General features: G+C 35.9%; 1 protein-coding gene and 1 long non-coding RNA gene across 3 annotated transcripts; both read left to right on the forward strand.

Moving 5' to 3' along the window:
* Positions 1 to 1,953: 1,953 nt before the first annotated feature.
* LOC149034243 (uncharacterized) lies at positions 1,954 to 9,757 on the forward strand. 2 transcript variants are annotated; one of them, XR_016183142.1, is made up of 6 exons: positions 1,954 to 2,251; positions 5,033 to 7,282; positions 8,172 to 8,275; positions 8,399 to 8,492; positions 8,845 to 8,986; positions 9,334 to 9,757. It is a non-coding gene; the product is annotated as an uncharacterized LOC149034243 (long non-coding RNA). The 2 variants fall into 2 exon arrangements; XR_016183141.1 differs by having other exon boundaries at positions 5,033 to 8,275.
* A 1,844-nt stretch (positions 9,758 to 11,601) lies between these two features.
* On the forward strand, positions 11,602 to 19,848 carry LOC113681232 (uncharacterized). The gene is made up of 5 exons (XM_089193854.1): positions 11,602 to 11,707; positions 12,372 to 12,518; positions 12,701 to 12,721; positions 13,325 to 13,554; positions 19,713 to 19,848. The coding sequence occupies exons 1-5, from the start codon at positions 11,602 to 11,604 to the stop codon at positions 19,746 to 19,748; spliced, it is 540 nt and encodes a 179-aa protein (XP_089049980.1). The 3' UTR covers positions 19,749 to 19,848.
* The last annotated feature ends 1,542 nt before the right edge of the window (positions 19,849 to 21,390 follow it).

Raw genomic sequence — 21,390 nt, forward strand, 5'->3', positions numbered from 1 at the left:
ATATCGATAAATTATGCGAGGTAGCAAGAGGGCGGCGATAAAAAATGACGAAAAGAAAAAAGTGCTGATGAAACAATAGGTATAAACATCGGCTCGTTATCGGGTGAAAAGACTTAAATAATAAACTTTGAACTCGTGAAAAATCCAATATGGAAAAATTTTGCACTTAGAACTTACAAAGTCTAAACGGCTTTTTTAATTTTGATGTGACCAAAAAAAAAAAGAGAGAGAGTGGTATGATTCGTGAAGGAGGTCTATGCACGCATTGCACGCACATTTCGTGGCTTCGATTTGAATAACAACAGTTTGAGCAAAGTAGTCGATAAACATGATCCTATCTCAGCTTGGTTGTTACTGCGGTATGTGTAGTAGCATCTCTTGGTAGTTTTTTTTTCTTTGTTTTCGCTGTTTGCACGAACTACCAAGAGTTGGGCCACAAGGGACTCTTATACACCTAAAGATCCTTCATTATGCAGATTTTGTGCCTTGCACGTTTAGTTTAGTTCAATTGGCGTCCAAGTTCAAGTTGTACCGTTTCTTGTATATGAAAAACGCGGAAAAGGTGTGTATGTTTTGCTTCTAGATTTTGTACCTTCGGCTTTTGTATTCGATTGTATCTGTAACATTTTTTTTAACCGTGGAACTGACTCTTGAGTAACGACATTTTCTTTTTAAACCTGACAAAGAGTGAATGTATCGTCAGAGAACTGTTCAAGAATAAAGTGAAATTTGTGTCCTTGAATTCGTTTGTGTGCGGATCTCATCTAAGGTTTTGTACTTTTTTTAACAGGTTCCCATTGCACATAATAGGGAGAGAGAACAATGTAATTCCTTATTTCACATAATTTCCCTGAAATTCCTAAAGGAAGGCCAGGGAGCAAAGAAAGGAAAAGTACTAATTTGTACGCACACATTGCCATTGAGGAAAACTTCCAAGAAAGGAACAAAAAAATGAAAATAATCAAAGTTGCTGCAAATTCTAGCCAGATGAGTTTACCGTGGTGTGATATTTTCCCCAAAGAAGGATCGACTAAAACGGTTCTGGAACAGCTCTCAAATTCTGAAAATCACTCCCTCACGGGGTAAGACGCAAAAATTAACTTTCCGATTTTTTGGCGTTTAGCATTTCAACATTCAGTCGCAGCATGAACGCTCAGCAAATATTTTTTTAATCAAAGCCCACGGAAAGGTCTGCTTTCGTCGGTGAATGGGAGTGTAATCGTCAATCTTTTTACTGTCTGGTTTCCCTTCCCTGTTCACTTTAGCAAGGAAATTCACTGTAACTAAATTCAAATGAGTGTTAAAAAAATTTAAAAAGTTGTGATAATTAAAATGTTCGTTCCCTTTAATGGTGCCCAAAAATCTTTTCTTTCTTCGACCGTAAAATTGACGTTGAATGAAGCAATTTCTCTGAACTCGAGGAAACTACTGCAGATTCCTACAACACAATTTATGGACTGAGATCAACGCTATGACCAGTAGTAAAGAGCAAAGTAGGGAGCAAGTTAAGAGAAGCACAGAGCAAAACTGGTTAAAAAGGAATTCAAAATGACATGACCTTTTGAATGTGTTATTTTTCAAGGAGTACAATGAAAAAGGCATTCTTCCCTCGCAAGCTGTTATGTTTACGTGCTGTCAATTTGCCTATTAAGCGCGCGAGAGGAAACATAACCTTCAGGAAATTGTCTCCGACAAGAGGTAAGGCCCTTAGATTTACCAAAACTCGCAGGAAACGCATCAGTCTCAATACCACGAGGCCAAAACAACTCGTGTGATCGTCGGTTATTACAACAACACGCTCTACTACTTTTTGATTGAATGATGGTAACAGTAATCTGTGTCGTTCAATTCGGTCGGTAATCGGCATTCAAGTGATTTCAAAACCGGACTTCAGGTGTATGGAAAGGTAGCAATTTGACTCCCAAACAAGAACCCAGTGCGCATGTCTTTAGCGTGACTGACCGACTCGATCAAAAATGGCGGGTTGTCTGTGCCGACCCGGATTCCACAGTATTCAGCTATTCTTTAGCTTCCTTCCAAGACTGAGTGTGTTTGGAAATCAACACCATAGTTTAATTTAGTATAGAACAAGTGCATCGGATCTTTAAAAGTTCTGTTACCAAGCAATTCAACGATGGAACAAAACAGCTGACAGACCTGAATGGCAGACCTAGCAGATTGTCGATGTGATAGGAAAGACAGTTTAACATGCAACCGGGCCCAAAGTTATACAGAGCCACCTCAGTGACATGTAGGTAGCATGCATTTAAATTTTGGATAATGGCAATCTAATAGATATATTTTAATTTAATATTTTTACTAGTTATTTTTGCACAGTTGTTAATTCATCATAGCTGGCATTTTTGCTGGCATCGAGTCCAGTTGGTGTTTGGAGTATTACCCCCTGCAGGGCTGTCAGTAATTTTTCATGTAGGCAGGAAAATAAAAAAGGTAGATGGGGTTTTTTAAGAAAGAATCTGCTTGGGGAAGAAGTGGGAAGGATAGGAAGGGAGATTTAAGGAACAAAAACCCTTGTTGAAGAAAAGCACGAAAAAAGTTTGAAAAGGTTTTGACAATCAATCACAATTTTATTGTGACAAACAGTTAAGGCTGACATTGATAGCACCCTTGCACTGTTTATGGTGTGATTCAGAACAATTACATCCACTCGCACGAAAAGAGCTCGCACAATTTGAGATTGACTTATAATGGCATAATGGCATGCCCCATAACTGGTTAGTGACAATGTGACTATCAAGAGAATACTGGAAACAAATCAAATGAACCAAAAACATGGTGCTGCAAACATTTTGGGAGAATAAACTGGTTCACTCTCTTTTTTGTTCATTAATTTCTCAAAGCAAAGCTTATAAAAAAATTAATGAAAGGCTTGTAAGAAGTTACTAATAGAGAACTGTCTACACTGATGTACATCAAGTAGTTGGGCAGGATTTTTTAAGACAAAGCCTTGCACTAACTGGGACCAAACCCATTCAAGCTGTGTTAGCTGAGAATTTTTGTTGACATGTGATTTATTGGAGAGAAAGACCAATGGTTAACACTTGGTACCATTTGTGAAAGTAACGGATGTTGCCAATCCCTGGCGGAAATGACTTGACTGATTGTTAGTGGGCAAAATAGCACAAGGAGGCAAGTAGGTGCAACCAGTAGAAAGATGAGTGAGTGGGCCAGGATTTCTTTCAATGTCCTGACAAATAGCAAGGTCAAAGGACAGCAATAAGTAGCAAATGTAACCATGTTTCTGCCAGGAAGAAATTGGTCATTGATGAAGCCCAAATGAAGCTAGTTTTTGAAAATGGAAAGGTCAATCCAATCCAGTTGCTTAAAATGAAACAGGAACTGTGTTCAAAATACAATCCTTGTGTTACCAAAGTAATAGAAAAAGTAACTTAAATATGAGTAAAATTAAAATTCTTTAAGGAGCATGAAACATGGTGGCCATATTCGGGGCGCATATATTAACAATTTTTTTCAAGGGAATCAGCCAAATTTTTCTGGAAGGTGCAAAGTTTGTCATCATAGCTCAACTGAAAGGTTGGCCATGCATGTTGACTAGTTTTGGCTCACAAATCCTCTTAAGTAACCAAAACTGGGCATCTCTGTGTATGATCAAGACGAATGGAGAGATCTAAGTTTTTGCCAGCTGCGGAAGTATGAAGAAAGCAGCAATAAGGATGATGAAGGAGCCAGCAATGAAAGCATAAATTATTTGCAGGGAGAAATTGGAAGTTCAACAAACTTTCTTCTAGGTGCAAGGTCCTGCTTTGGAAGAGCCATTTGATTCAACAACCGCCTTCTTTCATGAGCTGGTTTGTTTTGCTTGAAAGTATACCCACTGCTACGCACGCAGGGTCAAAGAGGCAATTAACCAAAAAAGTATCAAAAGGGACCATAACATGGAATTTCCAGAAGCATGGATTCCCATTATCAAGAAACATAACAAGAGGAGAGCTATATAAGAGCCAACTGCAGCAGAATGTTTTGCCAAAGCAGTGGGGATAGAAATGTGCCAATCATAGCTTTTGTTAAACCAATGAATGACAGCAGACCATCTGGTTCTTTATAAGATGAAGCACAACCAGTTGACATCATCATTGACTACATTGGGAGAAAAACCATGACCGTGGTTGCTAGGGCTAGTAACCTGGATGACTAATTGTATAACCTTTTTTCATGAAATAGAGAATGGATTTGAAACATTAAACCAGCCAAAAATCAAGAGATAAATGGAAGCAAACTGTGAACTTCACTTTTTTGGGAATATATTCTGACTTCAGAGGACACAAGACTGACCTAGCAGAAACACTGTTGTATCACTAGGCAGTGGTAACTTCTTTAGCTCATCTTAGATGTCCTGCATTTATACTCTGTTACATATTACTCTGTATGGCAAACTGTGGCTTCTTGTTATTTTATTCTAAGCCAGCTATATAAAAGTATTACAATTTTTTTGTTAATGGGTTTCACTATGACAGCTACAATATTTCTGATCAAAATTCACTAAAAGTTTGGGTTGCAGCCTTTACACAGGTGTGGCTTATTGGCAGGTAAATACAGTTCCCTTTGCCCTTGGGCAAGACTTCAAGTACAACATACCAACAATTCCTAGCTACCATCATGCTATTCTGCTCTAACTTGAATAATTGATACAGCTGCATGATACTAAAAATCCTGGTGATTACTGGAATGTGGCCTGTATGGTAAACACCATCCATTCAAAGCAAAAAGCTAGTAAAGATGTGGTTAAAGATCCAAATAGAAAGAGATGATTATAACTTAAGACTTGGGAGACATTCCAAAACACTCACTAATGAGCACAAAATGCTATTCAAAATATGCAAATAGAAAAAAATATACTCAACTTCACAATGCAGATATTTTAATATTACAGTCAGGACAATTTTTCTTACATTTTCCTTCTAGTTAACAGTACTTGTAAAAAAAACCAAGCATTTTTATTTTCAACTAGGTAGTAAAGTAATTGATTTATTTCACTTTTTTTATTGTGCAGATCAGGGATGACACTGAGAAGCTCAGGATGAACATTTCATCAAAATTATAGATCCACATCGACAGTGGACAGTAACCAGACTTTGAACATCAATTTACAATCACTTGCTAAATCAAGAGGAACGCAAAGATTGTATTATTGAAGAGGTTTGGTCTTTTTAATGATTATGTTTGTAAATTTTTATTTCTAACACATGGCTTTTGTGATGATGGCTGGCCAAAGGCCTTCACAAGTCACAACCACAAGTTATAGTCCCTACTGGCAGTTTCATGCCACTACAGCCTGTGGTTTCTCAAGTTAAATGTAAATAAAACAAACATCAAGCAAAATCTAGTGGTGGGATCTGAATTGGGTTTCAACCTATAATGCTTTGTTTTCAGCAAACCTACTAGTTATTGGTGGTAAAATTGTTGACACATTGACCTTTTAACCCCCTTTTCCTTCAATTTTATTTTGCCCTTATTAGATAACGTATTCACCCCCAACTCCCCAAAACAATGTTGTATAGTGTTTCCATGAACCTTTAGCTAGATACAGGCAACACTGGATGAGGGAAGAGGGTATCTTGTTGAAGATGTGGTCCAAATTTGACCAGGGAAACCTAAAAAGAAAACACAGCTTGTCATAGGAGCATCCTCGCATTTTATTTCAGATTACATGCTCTATCATTGTCAACAACAAGTTCTACTAACACGTGTTGGAAACACTATGCCCTTCTTAAAAACAATATGCACTAAAAACATTTACAAGATTAGGGTAAATTCTACCTGAATGGACCAATCAGAGTGCTTTGGTTTCCTAGGTTTCCTGTTGGGTAGAGTGTACCCAACTGGAGTAAACTTTACCACTATCAGCTCGCAAAACAGAGAACTTATGTGGGCTGCAACAGCACAGAATAATTACATTCTTTCAATTGCAGCTTCCTTGAATCAAAATTTGCAATTTAGAGGTGAAATAAGGTGCAAAACCAATCAGCTTACAAATAGGATGGTGCACTTTTGGATTTGTTGAGATTCGAAAAGTGATATGGCTTTGTTAGCACAGTCATGTTTGTTTTAGCATTGTAACAAACATTGTTGACATGAAGGTGTTTTATTGAAAGGTTTTAGGTGACAAGTTTGCACACAGCAAATCAGGCATGTAATCTAATCCTGAAGCAATCCTAACATACGTTAGTGATCTTGTTGGCAGCATAACTTTCAAGTTCATCAGTAATTGTTCATCAAGCCACCGTGACAACATGCTCCATTACTTTCCAAAATTTATTTTTCTTTACAAAATGATAACAGTGGACATTTCAAATTGTAATGTAAGATGTGCAGTGTTTTGCTTGCCAAAAACATGGTACGTGTAATCTGTAAACATCCTATTGCCACGTCAGCCACGCACCAAAGAAAACATCTGTGTTTAAGTTCTTCCTTCTTTCCTGAGAAACAGTTTGGTATTTGGTAGAGAAGTACTGCGGTAGTTGTGTTTGAGGTCCTTATCGCATTCAGCAAGGATTTCTACTCTGCAGTACTTGATAAATTACATGTTGTATTTCTGAGTTCCAAATGGCAAGATATTGTACAAAAATGGTTGTTTCTTTCATTGAATCCTCATTTTCTAGCTTTTGGAAGAACTCCAATGCTACACTGAGCCATGTCCTCCCTCCAAGTAAAGTATGTTGTTATTCACCCTGGGTTAAGTTTGCCTTGAGTAAAGTAAATTCAGAGTAAAGTTTACCAGGAATAAAATTTATCCAAAGAATTTTACTGGGAGTAAAGTTTAGCCAGAGTAAATGATGTATTCAAGTGGTCTAGTTGAGAATTGCTTTCTGAAAATCTTGATTTCCAGATTTTCCAAGCAGTGTTCCTTGCAAATTCAGAGCATACCTATCAGACTTGTTTGAAGTAATCTATGCTCATGTACCAGTAGCATTAGCAGTGTAACTTACAAGTTCGTGGTCATTCATTGAGCTGCCATGACAATGACTTCCATTACTTCCTTTTCCAGAATTAATTTTCTTTACAATTTAAGAAAACAGTTAACATTTGATTTGTAATGTCAGATGTTTGGCATTTTGCTTGCCTTAAATGTGGCATGTGTAATTTTTAATAATCTTGGTGCCATGTAAGTTATACACCAAAGAAAGCATGTGTGTTTAAATTATTCCTTCTCTCCTGAGAAACAATTAGGTATTTTGTAGAGAGGTAGTTGTGTTTCAGGTCCGTATAAAATTCAGGAAGGATTTCTACTCTGCAATACATGGTAAGTTACAAAATTTTCCCATGAATTGTGTATTGTTTATTATTCCATACACTTGAGACTATCTACTTATTTAAACAGAAATTGGTAGGGAACTAATGGCATTTCTGTTTTTAATGGCTCCACCATTTGATAATTGTTTCATTATGTTTGTCAGGGGCATACATGCTACATGATAATCATCTTTTTACATTCAACTCCCATAACCATGCCATTCTTGTGACCTTAAAGTGCTATACAAAGTAATTTTGGAAGGAAAATAATATATTTCAAGAGAAGACCTACTTGAGGGTTTCAATGGGTTTAACCCTTAGCTGTTAAATGTCCAAAAAATTTTACCATTGGGCATGAAAATTAACAAATTTTAACCTTCAGTTGTACCAAAAGTTAACTGTTTAAATTTGTTGTTTTCTAGAATTTCATTTAGTGTCATTTTGGGTTAGCTGTTAGCAGGATAATGGCCAAAATTTTAACCATTAACTGTTAAAGTCATCACCCCTTCAAGACCCTCATACAAAATGTGACCTGGGTGCAAGGGAACATAGGGTGTCTTGATATCTCAGAATCAAACACTAATCATAATGGTAGTTGTCAGTGTTGTCCTGCAAGGAAATGAAGATAGAAATGAACTCCACTGTACTGAAAGCATCTAACCCTATATTGTTAAACTGAACACAAAGGTGTAATTTTCCTACTTTGGTTAATGAGAGGTTACAACCGTTGGGTAAACAGTTGGCAATCTAAAAAAATTTAACTGTGTGTTAAATTCACAGTAGTTCTCAACTAAGAAGAAGTGTGACTCAAATTCGAAATTTAGCCTCAAATTTCAGATTGAAAAGCAACTGAATGAAAACGCTATGGCTAACTGTGTCTTATATCCCTTTGTTTCCAGGTCTCATTTTGAAGGTCTTTGTTCGAAGAGGGAAAGTTCCTGAAAGACGGCAATAGACCAAACTTGATTTCTTGTATATTTGACAGAAAGTATGAGACTTGCTGGTAAGTATTCTTGAGCAGTTTAGAACATAAAGTTTTTCTTAAGTTAATCTAATTCTCCTGCTTCTTACAAATTGTAGCAAGAGGTAAATCTGGCAAGGCTAAGTTGTCCATGTTTGTTTTCAGGGTAAGACTCGGTCCCAAACGGCTGAGCATTCTTGATGCCATTAATGCATCGACTCGGATCATAATATATTGAAAATATACTATGTTTTGTGAGGTAAAGTTAAAATTATGTTATCATAAACAAATTGTAGCCAAAGCATGCAGACAGATGATTGATTTTATGGGTACACCCTGTAAAGTTGTTCGGATGTAGAACAAGAAGGCAGAAACAGTTTACGACTGTGTTGTTTATTCAATGCACATACACAGGTGGAAAAGGACAAACAGAAAGCATGGTCTGCTGGTTACCATGGCCTTAGTGACATAACATAGACTGGAAATGAATTAACAATTACATCCATATCGTTACATCCACCATCCTTTGACTGGTTAATTACACTAACTACAATTCTTTTGAACATAATGTCTAGCTATCCCCCTTAAATATTGAATCTGTTCTTTATCAGGTAGTAAACTTCTTCCTCTGGTATTTAACCAAAAAAGAATCATTGCTCTGGCACGGAAGGGATAGAAGGGTGGTTTTGATCAAAGAAAAGCTGTGGCCCTTCTTCCCTGAAGATCCAGAGGATAATGTAAAAGACTTTTAATGTGAGTATGCTTGTGATGTTTAATAGTTAAAGGAGGGTTGGTTTGAAACTATATTTATGTTTTAGTTCAATGTCCTCAAGTCTTTTTGTTCACTTTTCTAGGCACCACATAAGCAAAGAGCTTGTGACAAAACGAGTCTTTGTCAGTAGTGCCACCAAACCATCCATGATTTTAAGCGTATCTCTACTATATAGATTTTGCAGCAATTAAAAGCTGACTTTACCTAGGGAAAAGTTTACTCTGAGTATCCTTTAGGATTTGAAAAAAGGAAAAAAACTTATTCCTTTGATAACATCACACCATTTGCGAGGCAATGCAAATAACATGTAATTTACCATGTATCGCAGTGAAGAAATCCAAGCTGAATGTGATAAGGACCTGAAACAAAACTACCGCTCTAGTACCAAATACCTAACTGTTTCTCAGGAAAGAAGGAATAACTTCTTTGGTGTGTAACTTACGTGGCACCAACTGAAGGTTATTAAAGATTACAAGTGCCATGTTTATGGCAAGTGAAATGCTGCACATCTTACTTTACAATTCAAAATGTTAACCATTTTCTTAAATTGTAAAGAAAACAAATTTTGAAAAAGGAAAGTAATGGAGGATATTGTCATGGTTGCTTGATGAACAATCGCAAACTTGTAAGTTATGCTGCTAATGCCACTGGATAAGACACTTCAATTAGATTGCATGCCTGATTTACTGGTGTGTAAACTTGTTCCATAAAAATTGCTAATAAAACAAAAGAAAAGCCTCCTTTTAGTTCAATTAAACAGGCCCTTTTGAGAAGTGATGGTACGTAAGTGTAGATTACTTCAAATTAGTCCGATAAGTACACTCCCAAATTTGCAAGAAACAATGGTTGGCAAAACTGGATTTGCAGAAAGCAATTTTCAAATGGACAGTTTGAATACATCGAAAGATTTTGCAATTACAACAGAACTAACAAAAAATTTTCACAAAACGATATCTTCCCATTTGGATCTCAGAAATTCAAGTAACATGTAATTTATCATGTACTGCAGTGTAGAAATCCTTGCTGAATGTGATAAGGACCTCAAACAGAACTACTCCTCTACCAAATGTCAAATTGTTTCTCAGGAAGAAAGAAATAATTTAAACAGATGTTTTCTTTGGTGTGAGACTGATGTGGCACCAAGATGTGTAAAGATAACGTGTTACCTAAAACCTTTCAATAAAACACCTCTGTGTCATAAATTTTTGATACAACGCTAAAACAAACATGACTTTGTCAACAAAGCCGTTTCACTTTTCAAATCTCAACAAATTCAAAAGCACACCATCCTATTCATAACCTGATCGGTTTTGTACCTTATTTCACTTCTAAATGACGAAATTTGATTCTAGGGAGCTACAATAAAAGAATGTAATTGCAGCCCACAAAAGTGCTCTGTTTTGCGAACTGCTAGTGGCAAAGTTTACTCTAGTTGGGTAAACTTTACCTGGCGGGATACCCAAGGAAACAAAGTGCTCTAATTGTCCATTTGGGTAAAATTTACCCTTATCTTTAGGCATGTGTTAACTGTCCAGGGAGGAAGTGATGAAACAACATAAGCTGAAACTGTATTGTTTGCACACCAAACAAAATGGCAGAAGTAGCTGTTAAATCAATACGGAAATGAGATTACCCTTCTTGACGTCAATTAAAAGACCATGAGATGCAACTTGCTGCTATTCTTTCTAGTGGCTTAAACTAATGTGAATTGTGTAGGTGGGCTCTTTAACCATTCAAAGTGAAACAACAGCTGCAAGACAAGCTTCCATGTTAGCAATCTTCCATGATTAAATTGCTACTTGGAATTCCAGAAATTTTTTGATGGACTTGCTAAGAGGAAACAAATGTAATCAAGCAAACATTTACAGGTAAGGAATTCATAATAAAGATTGAAAATGCACCTGTGAAAACAAAAGCAGTCATTTGGAGGTTGGTTAGTCAATGCACCTGTGGGGTGCTGTAGATTTGCATTATAGATGCATTATTTATTAACTTCTTATAAATACACTAAAAAGCTAACACAAGTTCAAATGAATGTCACCCTTGTATGCTTTAACAAATCCAGTGTACTATAAATGAACCCCACACATCTGTGACTTTCTCTATCAGCACCTCTGGTGGGAGAGGTGGCTTAGGAAGACTTAAAAGAGAGGTTTTAACTTTGCTTTGTGCAATTGTTAAATTGACATCAAAGGATTAATTTTAGGAAAATGGGGTTTCCCTACAGGACAATAGCCTCTGGATGGCAAATCCAAAGCTCAGGAACTAGTTTTGTTAAAGATAGTTGGTAGAAGCAATGGTTATGATTAATTCACTCTGTTTACATGGCTTAGCACTGCTAATACTGGTTTATTGAAGAACTTAACAATGAAATGCATCAACTAAGAATAGGGAGAGGAGAAAAGTCAAATCCTAATTCCTCAGTTTTGACCATTGTCTCCATCCTATAAGATCATCACAATGTCTTAAACAGGAAACTCAACTATTTCATTTCTAATTTTTTTATAAAAGGTTAAAGGAAGTGCTTCAATTAATTAGCATAACATGGTGATCAGATGTTTAGCAATGAATGTAGGTATTCAGAAAAGACAGGTTTATGGTCAATGTCATTGCCAACAATGGCATTGAGCTGCAGAATGAATCTTTAATATGCCAATACCTCAAAGATCACAATAACGACAGTCTAAGTGGAAGGATTAACAGTACTGAACCACGAGATCTTGCGTAACAAATACCAAAGGTAGGTGCCAGCATAGCCAACAATGATGACAATTATATGAAATGTATGTTATAACATGAAGAAAAAGGTGGCTGATGGAAAGGAGTCATAGCATTTGTGAATTTGTGCCTCTGATGTAAAAGATCTCTGCTCCTCTTGATTCTTGGATTCTTTGTGACAGCTTGTGATTTAAAGGGACATCATCAATCAGAGTGTATTTATTCAGTTAAGAAATAACGTCATCCACACTGATTTTTTTTTTGTTTCTGTCATGTGTAGTGAGTTACTTTAACAGTTGCAGTTATTTAAAGAATCGTGAAGAGGGAACAAGTTAGAGTTGAGGTACATTTAAAGTGCTCTGAATATTTCCTGTCATATGCATTGAAAATATACAGACACTGAACTAACTTACAGTACATTTTTACTTGCCTTGTCACTTTCTGGTCTATGTAGATCCTTTAACCCTTAAGAGTGACCAGCATCTACTTAAAATTCCTCCCTAAAATATTACACCTGAATCACATCAAAGTCACAAGAATAAAGGAAATGATCCCTAATTAAGGAAGTTGTTGTTTAAATCATCCCTGGCAACAATGATGCAGAATGTCCCACATATTGCTTTCTCTCTTTTCCTTTAATAACCATAGGAGAACATGCAGATGCATACTGCAACGTTTGGGTGAGCACTGTATTAAATGATGGAAAAGAACAAAATTCAAATTGTGTGGATGAAGGAAGAGAAGTTTTCATAATAGATCCAGCCCTGCAGGTTACTAAGCCTGAGATCAAGGAAAGTATCAAGGATATCCTCCATGGGTTGCTCAACAACACGAGTCTTAAAAAACCAGTCAGAATGAACATCAGACACAGGCACTTGTGGAAAGATGTTAAACAGGCTCCACAAAATTAGCTATGGGGTGGCTATGACCATGTTAAAATTGTATTCATTAGAGACCTGACAATAGACAATGAGAAGCAAAGAGAGAGTGCTTCACAGGTATGCCCTTTTGTATCCTTAATTAATTAATTATGAGACGTAGAAACTTTGTTGCTAAGTTTCAGGTGACTGAGATTTAAGGAGATTTTGTAAAAAATGATCTCCTTTGAATGAAAGATCTTCTCAATACAGAACCTTACTGGTACTGGATGTGTTTGCAATGCTTAATTTGCAGTATTTAAGGATAATGCCTGTACAAAACACATGTAGGATGTGGCTGAAGTTTAAGGAGAATTTGTGAAAAAGATCTTGAAATATCAGTACTTATCAGTACTGGTTGTGTATGCAATGGTCTTGTGGTATTTAAGGATAATTCCTAGACAAAATGCATGTAAGCTAATTTATGGATGTACAGTATTTCACAAATGTGTCTGTGGGTTTTTCCCTAAATCAGATTTGGCATATTAATCCAGGGGTAGGGAGGTGAAGAGGTTAAATGTTTCATTAGCAGAACACTTCAATCTGTTTGATTTTTATCTTCTTTATGGTATAAATTGACTTAACCTCCTTATACCCGTAAATATTTTCACACCATAACTTGATGAGCACCTACATGGACAACATGAGAACAATATCCCAGTATGTTTTGTGTTTCCTTTACAGAAATTCTGGATTATTTTGAAAGAGCTCTTTCCTCCATGGGTAAACCAACTGATTCTATGGTGGTATTAAATCAAAGGGATTGCTGCTTGGCTGCTGAGCTAATGGTTGTGTCAATTCTACAAAGTGGACCTTCACCATCATTTCTTCACTCAGCTGTTTTCCAATATTTAAGTCATGGAAAGTTATCATCAGTTATTCATGAAAGCACTCTAAAAGGAGCAGGATTGAAGGTAAATAAATAGACAAGTGATTTTGCTATTGTTTTTAAAGGGGGTACCAATATTTATCAGCCATGATGCATTTGATGAAAATGTCGTTATGCGTGGCTAATTATAACAGAGTAGGGTTATTTGAGTAATAAGACAAATTTTGTTTCTGGCCTGTTATTACTTTTGAAGAAGGTTCCTGATAGAGGGTTTCTGATGTTTTCATGTGGTCAGGCAGCCATGAATTTCAGTTAAATCCTGTGAAATTCACCAAAACATGCAAAATACCACAAATTACACAAGAAATCTTGCCAAATATTTCCTGATAGAGGGTTTCTGATGTTTTCATGTGATCAGGCAGCCATGAATTTCAGGTAAATCCTGTGAAATTCACCAAAACATGCAAAATACCACAAATTACACAAGAAATATTGCCAAATACACAGTACATGTCACCCTAACAAATTTGAAACTTACAATATATTTGGTAATTTAGTATTAACTGAGTTGAAAACATAAATTGGCCACTGTAAGCAGTGGAAAGGCTGATGTTGTGAGCATTAGCCCATTGTCAGAGTGATTGTTCTGATCAGTTCTGAATTGTTTCCAATCTCTCTGACAAGGGATAATGCTTGAAGCGTCAGCCTTTTTACTCTTTACGTTGGCCAATTTCTGTGTTCAATTTAGTTGTCAACACTAAATTACCTGCTATACTCTCCCACTGATGCAACATCAAAGTTTCTGTAGAAACTTACCCCCTTTATGATACATTTGAACTTACCTTGGCCGTTGAAGCTGTTTCCTCACCATAAAATTGCAAATTTATCTCAAAAAACGTCCCAAATCTACTAGGTGTTCTTGGATTAATGTTGTTAAAAGGTGGGCAGTGGTCACAATGTTAAAAGCTTTGCCATTGGTGCATTTCAAATGAAATGCAAATGAAGATATCTGTTGTTTCACAAATCAGTTCTAAATGGAAAATTGATTTTCCTTGAAATTCACCACAACACATTTCATACCACATGAACTGCAATCACATTATTTTGTGGGCCATGTTAGGGGATGGCTAAATTCATGGGCAATGAGTACTCAGTGAAATCCTTTCAAAGGCATCCTAAAGCCCAGGAGTTTCATGAGATGATAAATCATAGGTCTTGAAAATTGGTCAGTGGTTAATTTAACACTGATTTCATAATATCATTTTCATGACACATGGAAATGACTTATTACAAAATTACTTATTACTTGGGTGTGAAGCATCTTATATTTATCACATTTGAATATTCATCAACTTCTCATCTTGTGTGTCCCTTGTTTGACTTAATAAGGAACAAGAGAGGTTAGAATAATGGCCTATCCTTTAACAAAAACTAGAGCTTTGAAACTGTTTTAATTGTAAGAAGTGTCTGGCTGCAGATAGTCCAAATCAAAATGAGTTAAGATTTCAAAAATTAAAGTTAAATTTATCTAGAATATTTTAGTTAGATAGATTGATAGTTTTATTAAAATTACCCTTGCAGCCTGAGGGCTGAAATACGATAATTTTTACAAATGTAAACGTAAATTATTTGTAACTATAAATTATATAATGGTAAATTAAGAAAGTTAATTTGTAAGAATTTAACAATTGTAAAGTTTATTATTATGTAAACACTAAATTAAGATACAACTAAAAATGATTCAAAATCAGATCAATTAATATATACGAGTTGTACAAGGATGTGCTATTGGCAATGGCCCACAATAAAACTGTCTCTAAAACAATTGATGTTAAAATGCAGGACTTGGAACTTGCAATATTTTCGTGTTCGCAACGTGCCAAGGTAAGATGGCATAGTGAATAAAGCTTGTGATTGTTATTACTTATCTCCTAAAATATTGAGTTACCAATCGTCTCTCTCTCTTGTCATACAAGGCAGGTATATGAAAAACTTCTATAGCCTGTCTATAAGATAAATCATTAGTGCTTATTATGTGTAGTGCTCACTTCTGCAGGCGTTCTAACTGATCAGAGAGATATTGCAGTAGTGCGGTATGAAAGACTGCACATGCTCTGCCACTGGCTGTATGCAAGCGGTGTAGAAACTTAGAAGGTCATCAGCTGGCACTTTTGTATGCTTTAATTGCCTAAGAAAGCAGAGATGTGCTGCGACTTTCTTACATATCATTTCTATGTGCACATTCCATTTCAAATCATTCGATATCATAACATAGTAATTTAGCGCATGGAACAACCTCAATGTTCATATTGTTGATAATAACAGGCTCTCACATTAGAAATGAAATAATAAACATTTATATAGCTTTTAAAACTATGCACATATTCAAAAGTGCCTTCCATTACGTCAAGTATTATAAACTAGCACTGAATGCTTTCCCAAAAAGTAATGCTCAGATATTTCTTAAAAAATAGCTAAGCTGCTACAGGACCTGATTGGTAATGGCATTTAACAAAAAAGGAAAAAAAAATACATACATAGAGAAAATTGAAATTATATAAAACACTGTTTTGTAGTACTTTTATGTCAGGTTTCTTTTTTAAGTTACTTTTTTTTAGAACAATAATGCCTCTGGTAATTGATGTCAGGGAAGTTGGATGAACAATCTGCAGTATGTAGACACAGCAGTTACATAGACATGTAAATCAATATGAATATTGGGGCTTCTCATTCCAGAACATTCTCAGTCAACCCATGCTACAGACAAAAAGAGTCAAACACTGACCTGATCAGCCATATTTCTGGTAAACAGATGTACTCTTACCTGTACCACTGTAATGTTCATGTGTTAGGAACTGCATGGCATTGTCCTCAGTTGCAACTGTTAAAGGTGGTGAAACATTAGAAAGAAGCATGACAGTTCTTTTTTCTGTCAAATTCTCTGCCTACCATAGTGCAAACTTCTTCTTTCCTGATTCACAGCTGGCAAATAAACAATACTGGCTCTTCATTTTTGTTGTTAGCTGAACACATACAGGCATTCATGGGAGAGTTCTCCTATGCTTTCGTGCTGTGTTATGGAAACATTGCAGCTACAGTTTGAAGGCCTGCATGGAAAGCAGTTAAACCTCTTCATAGTGTGTTCCAACTGACCTCCTTGAAGGCTCTATTATGAAATGGATTTTTAAATATATATAGTATAATTAATAATGACAAAAAAGAAGTCCATTGAAGAACATTGCAGCTACATTTTGAAGGCCTGCATAGAGAGCAGTTAATCCTCTTCAGTGTGTTCCAACCGACCTCCTTGAGGTCTCAATTATGAAATGGATTTTTAAATGTATATAGTATAATAAATAATGACAAAAAAAAAAGTCCCAAAGTTCAACATTTGATCAAACTGATCAAGCTGATTTGATATTGTCAAACTCTATGTTGATGACACCTAGCCCAATCTGAGGTAGGCATGGTGAGCTTGCAGCAAAGACTAAGAAGGACTTCAGTTTTTTTTGGGATGTATCCCTGAGAGAACTTGAGCAAATTTTCTTTGTCAATGATTTCTTCTGCTCTCAAATTTGGTGGGAACTGTCGGAAAACCCTTTATGTCATCTATGGTCATCTCACTGTCTGCTTTCAATAAACAGTTCTTTGCTGTCAGGGTACATCTCTAAGACCAATTAAGAGATACCAGCTATTGCATCATGGACAGTAAGGTTCCTTATCACTCTCATCATGCTATCATTCTGGAAAAAAAACTGATCATAAATAAAGAAACAAGTAATTAAGTATGTAACTGTATTATTTCTAATAAGTTGATCTTGATGGTTTGGTTTCTTGATTTGTTCGTTTAGCATTTGAGAAAAGTAATTAAAACTCAAGGAAACAATCCTCACAATCCTTGCTGACAATTTCATGGGAAGCCCATAATCTGCAAGGACACTAACTACTCCATTATAGAGGTCTGAATCAAAATTGGTGACACCTTCAGAAATCTGACGAATGAATGAGCATTAAAATCATTAGAACTTATTTGAAACCCTAAACAGCAACATCAAGACAATGGTTATTCACTTCCTGTAAGGTTACAGAGAATTGTTACAACAATATTTTAAATCTAGTTTTATTGATATCTTCACTAAACAACAGCATTTACTTATTCTATTCTATTACTACTATTTTTATATATTTTGTCTGGCAATATAAAAGCTGTTTAACTGTTAAAATTTGCTGAAAAGTTGGCTAAACCAAGTTAATAAGCCAGTGGCCTAAAAGTTATATTGCCCAGAAGATGGCAAGGTTTAGGAACAAAAATAAGGTAGCACTCAGGGAAAGTGCTTGCAGAAACTTTTCAATGATGACAAAAACTAAACCATTAGAGTGTTGTCAGTTCATTTAGTATTAGCATGCATACATACATACATACATACATACATCCTCTATGATTACTGGCAGTTCTGTAATGCATCTGATCCTGTCCAAATTTTTTTTCTCAAAGTGAGGCAGTTCACCATACTGACAACTCTGTCAAAAAAGGTGCAAGCATGGGTCAGGGCATGATGTATTTCTTTTTTAACAGGCTGAACTTGTGGTGGTGGGTCATATGGCCTTCCTTATTCTACAAAACTTGCTATACTGTATAGCAATATATTTTTGGTACTTTCCTTAATTGTCCTGTAGTCTGATTTGTTAAATTAGTAACTGTGGTTGTTTGTACATGTTTTAAAATCAGCAACACAAGCCTCTCTTGATAACTGTCTAAACCTAAACTCGTAAAGTATTATTTTAAACTGTCAAAGTTTTCTTTTCAATAATTGAATTAGTGTAACTGTTGTTGAATAATTTTTTTGGTTTTTTCTTTAGAAATATGTACAGTATATATAATAAATTAATTTAGTAACTGACAAGATGAAACTTAAGTGAAAGTAACAAACAGTTAATACTTTAAATGGCTTCTTCTTCTCATCTCTTCCCTTAGTAATTGTGAAATTTTGATGGTCACAATGGTGATCATAGAGTAACAATATGGCAGCTGTATTGTTTTAATGCTCTGATGGCTTTTTGAATCTTTAAAAAGGTGTTGGTAAGGAATGGTGAACAAAAAAAAGTTAAATTCAATTTTGGTGGTTGCTTTTTATAATTTTGTAATAGCAGAAACAAGCTGTCTTGTACACTTGCTGCAAAAATATACCCTCCGGTGTTGTTTCTTGCCCAAAACTGGTCATCCAACAAAGCCCACCCATTGCTAATTTTTGATGCCACTAAAGTAACCAGTTATCAGTGTTACACTATCAGAAACCAGAGAGCAAGGAATCTGTTTTGATGTTCTCTGTTTTGTTGCCTGGAAATATACATCTGTGACCTCAGCAGATAGGAGACCAAAGCAATTTGCACTCTATACCTTCCCCAACATGTTGTCATCGAGAGAGCTGCTAGGTCCAAAGAGTATTTCCTCAGTGGAACCCTGTACTGAGTACTGGAAATTCTTCATCTCCTGAAGAGATTTTCCAATGATGGGAAATTTGGATTTCACACTTTCTCTTTAGAAAGCAAGTATGCTGTGCTAATGCTTAAACACGATGTCATCTCTCTCTTTAGTTTCTTTTCTCGCACTTATTTTTTAAAATGAAATGTAGACCTTTCCCTGTATTTCAGACTTGATAGGATCTTTGTGTGACTGGATCATCTCCTACACTGTGCAAAGGGTGTTGCGTTAAAATTTTGTTTTGCTTGCGACATAAACATGGTGGTCTAACAAAAATAAGTCCGCTGACATGTGGGGATTAACAACTTCACTGACATGTACTTGGGCACTAAACTTCACAGGAAGCCCAGTAATTAAAGATTAAATCATCACACTGTCACTACAGTACTGACATAAGCTGTTCTCTTTCAGCTCGACATGCTTTACCTCTCACCCCTCTATTTTCACTTTTATTTCTTGGTGATACTTCTGGAATAGTTGTTCTGTGCACTAAAAGACTATGTTTGCCCATTTTCGGAAGTGTTTGTGTGACCATAAAGGGGTGAAAAAAGCATTTGACCTGAGGTATTTTTGACCTCAAAGAACTGCTCATCTGTAATCTCAGGCTGATTAAACAAAGAAACATTGTCTGTAAAGCAACCTTACTGCATAAACTACCAGAATAAAACTGTTCAAAACTGATCAGGGCCATAGTTCACACCTTTGGTTTGCTTATTTTGATCATGTTTTTCTTCTAAGCCCTCTCATCGCTTTTATCTCAGAGAACTTGCCTTGATGTTGCACAACATCTACACTAAACAGATCTTGAAGTCTGCAACCCTCTTCAGCATATCTGTGAGGAGGAATGTCTAGGGCTTGGAAAAGCTTAACTACAGCAACTGCATCAATATTAAACCAAGAAACTGCGTCATACAGTCTTAATTTTAATGTATCACTTCCAAAGTTAATTTCTTTTCTCTAATGTTAATACTAGTATATATACATTTACATACAAATTACGTCACATTGTTCACGTTACGATTTGAATATTAAATGCGAAAAAACGTGACATAGCACGCGCTAGATGGGGAAAGAAGGAGAAAAGAAAAATAATGATAATAAGAAAAATTATCATGATAACAGAATCAAAAGGAAAGAGACAGCTCTAGATGCTTCAATTGCTGATTAAGGATGGGTTTGTCCCACTTAATATGCAATGCCTCTTTGATCTTAATTTCGTATTTCGAAGCGGCAGAATCTAAAATGGTGAAACATTCTGTACCACAAGAGTCGAGACAAGCCTTTGATGATTGTAGGTGCTTGTAAATGTGTGAAGTTTTTTCAGACAAGAGGTGCTCACGAACCCATGTACAGATGTGGCGAGTGGTCTCACCAATATAACTGGCATTACAGCCAGCACACGAAAATTTATAAACGACACGCGAACGTAGACCTGGTGGTACTGAATCTTTCACACTGAACAAGTTTCTGAGCTTAAACGTATTGAAGACTAACTTAATATCTAAATCAGGTCCACAATAACGTTTCAGTAGTTGCCTTAACTTGGTTTGAGCGATGTCAGAAAACCGCCCAACATAAGGAAGTTTAAAATAATGCGAAGAAGGTTTTCCGGAGTTTAATGTGGTGTTATGCGTGGGAGAAGGATTATAGCTCTTGGCCAGATGCCTGGAGATAATCCTGTCTATGACGCTGGAAGGGAAACAATTTTTCCGTAGCAAGAAAATAAGTTTTTGTACATCCTTGTGGAAACCAACCCAGGAATTATTGATCTTATATACTCTGTCAACCAAAGTTCTTATTAAACCTAATTTGTACATCATAGGAGTGAAGCTAAAATAATTCGTCAGAAGGCCAGTAAACGTCTTCTTGCGGTAGACGCTAGTAATTATGGATGGATTACTGTTGTCAATCAATATGTCTAAGAACGATAATTTCTCATTAATTTCCTTTTCCATTGTGAAGCGAATACTAGGGTGTCTGGTGTCTGGCCTGTCTCGACTCTTGTGGTACAGAATGTTTCACCATTTTAGATTCTGCCGCTTCGAAATACAAAATTAAGATCAAAGAGGCATTGCATATTAAGTGGGACAAACCCATCCTTAATCAGCAATTGAAGCATCTAGAGCTGTCTCTTTCCTTTTGATTCTGTTATCATGATAATTTTTCTTATTATTATCATTATTTTTCTTTTCTCCTTCTTTCCCCATCTAGCGCGTGCTATGTCACGTTTTTTCGCATTTAACATTTACATACATTTTCAAATGCGCCATGCAACCCGAAAAATATCTAAAAACAAATAAATACAAAACTATGTAATGAGCTAAAAGTTCTAAAAAGTTTATTGAAAGTTATGAAATGTAAAATACTTATTTAAATATGTGATTCTAAAAAGATGAGTCTCAAGTTTTTTCTCAAAAGTATCAAAACTCTGCTCTTCTC

The sequence above is a fragment of the Pocillopora damicornis genome, chromosome 14 (genome assembly GCF_964200805.1).
Source record: "Pocillopora damicornis chromosome 14, jaPocDami1.2, whole genome shotgun sequence".
Lineage (NCBI taxonomy): Eukaryota > Metazoa > Cnidaria > Anthozoa > Scleractinia > Pocilloporidae > Pocillopora > Pocillopora damicornis.

Coding starts and splice junctions, on each gene's coding strand:
- LOC113681232 (XM_089193854.1), top strand. CDS start 11,602: ATGGTCAATGTCATTGCCAACAATGGCATTGAGCTGCAGAATGAATCT. Junction 12,722..13,324: donor AAAGAGAGAGTGCTTCACAG/GTATGCCCTTTT, acceptor TTTCCTTTACAG/AAATTCTGGATTATTTTGAA. Junction 13,555..19,712: donor TAAAAGGAGCAGGATTGAAG/GTAAATAAATAG, acceptor CTTTTATCTCAG/AGAACTTGCCTTGATGTTGC.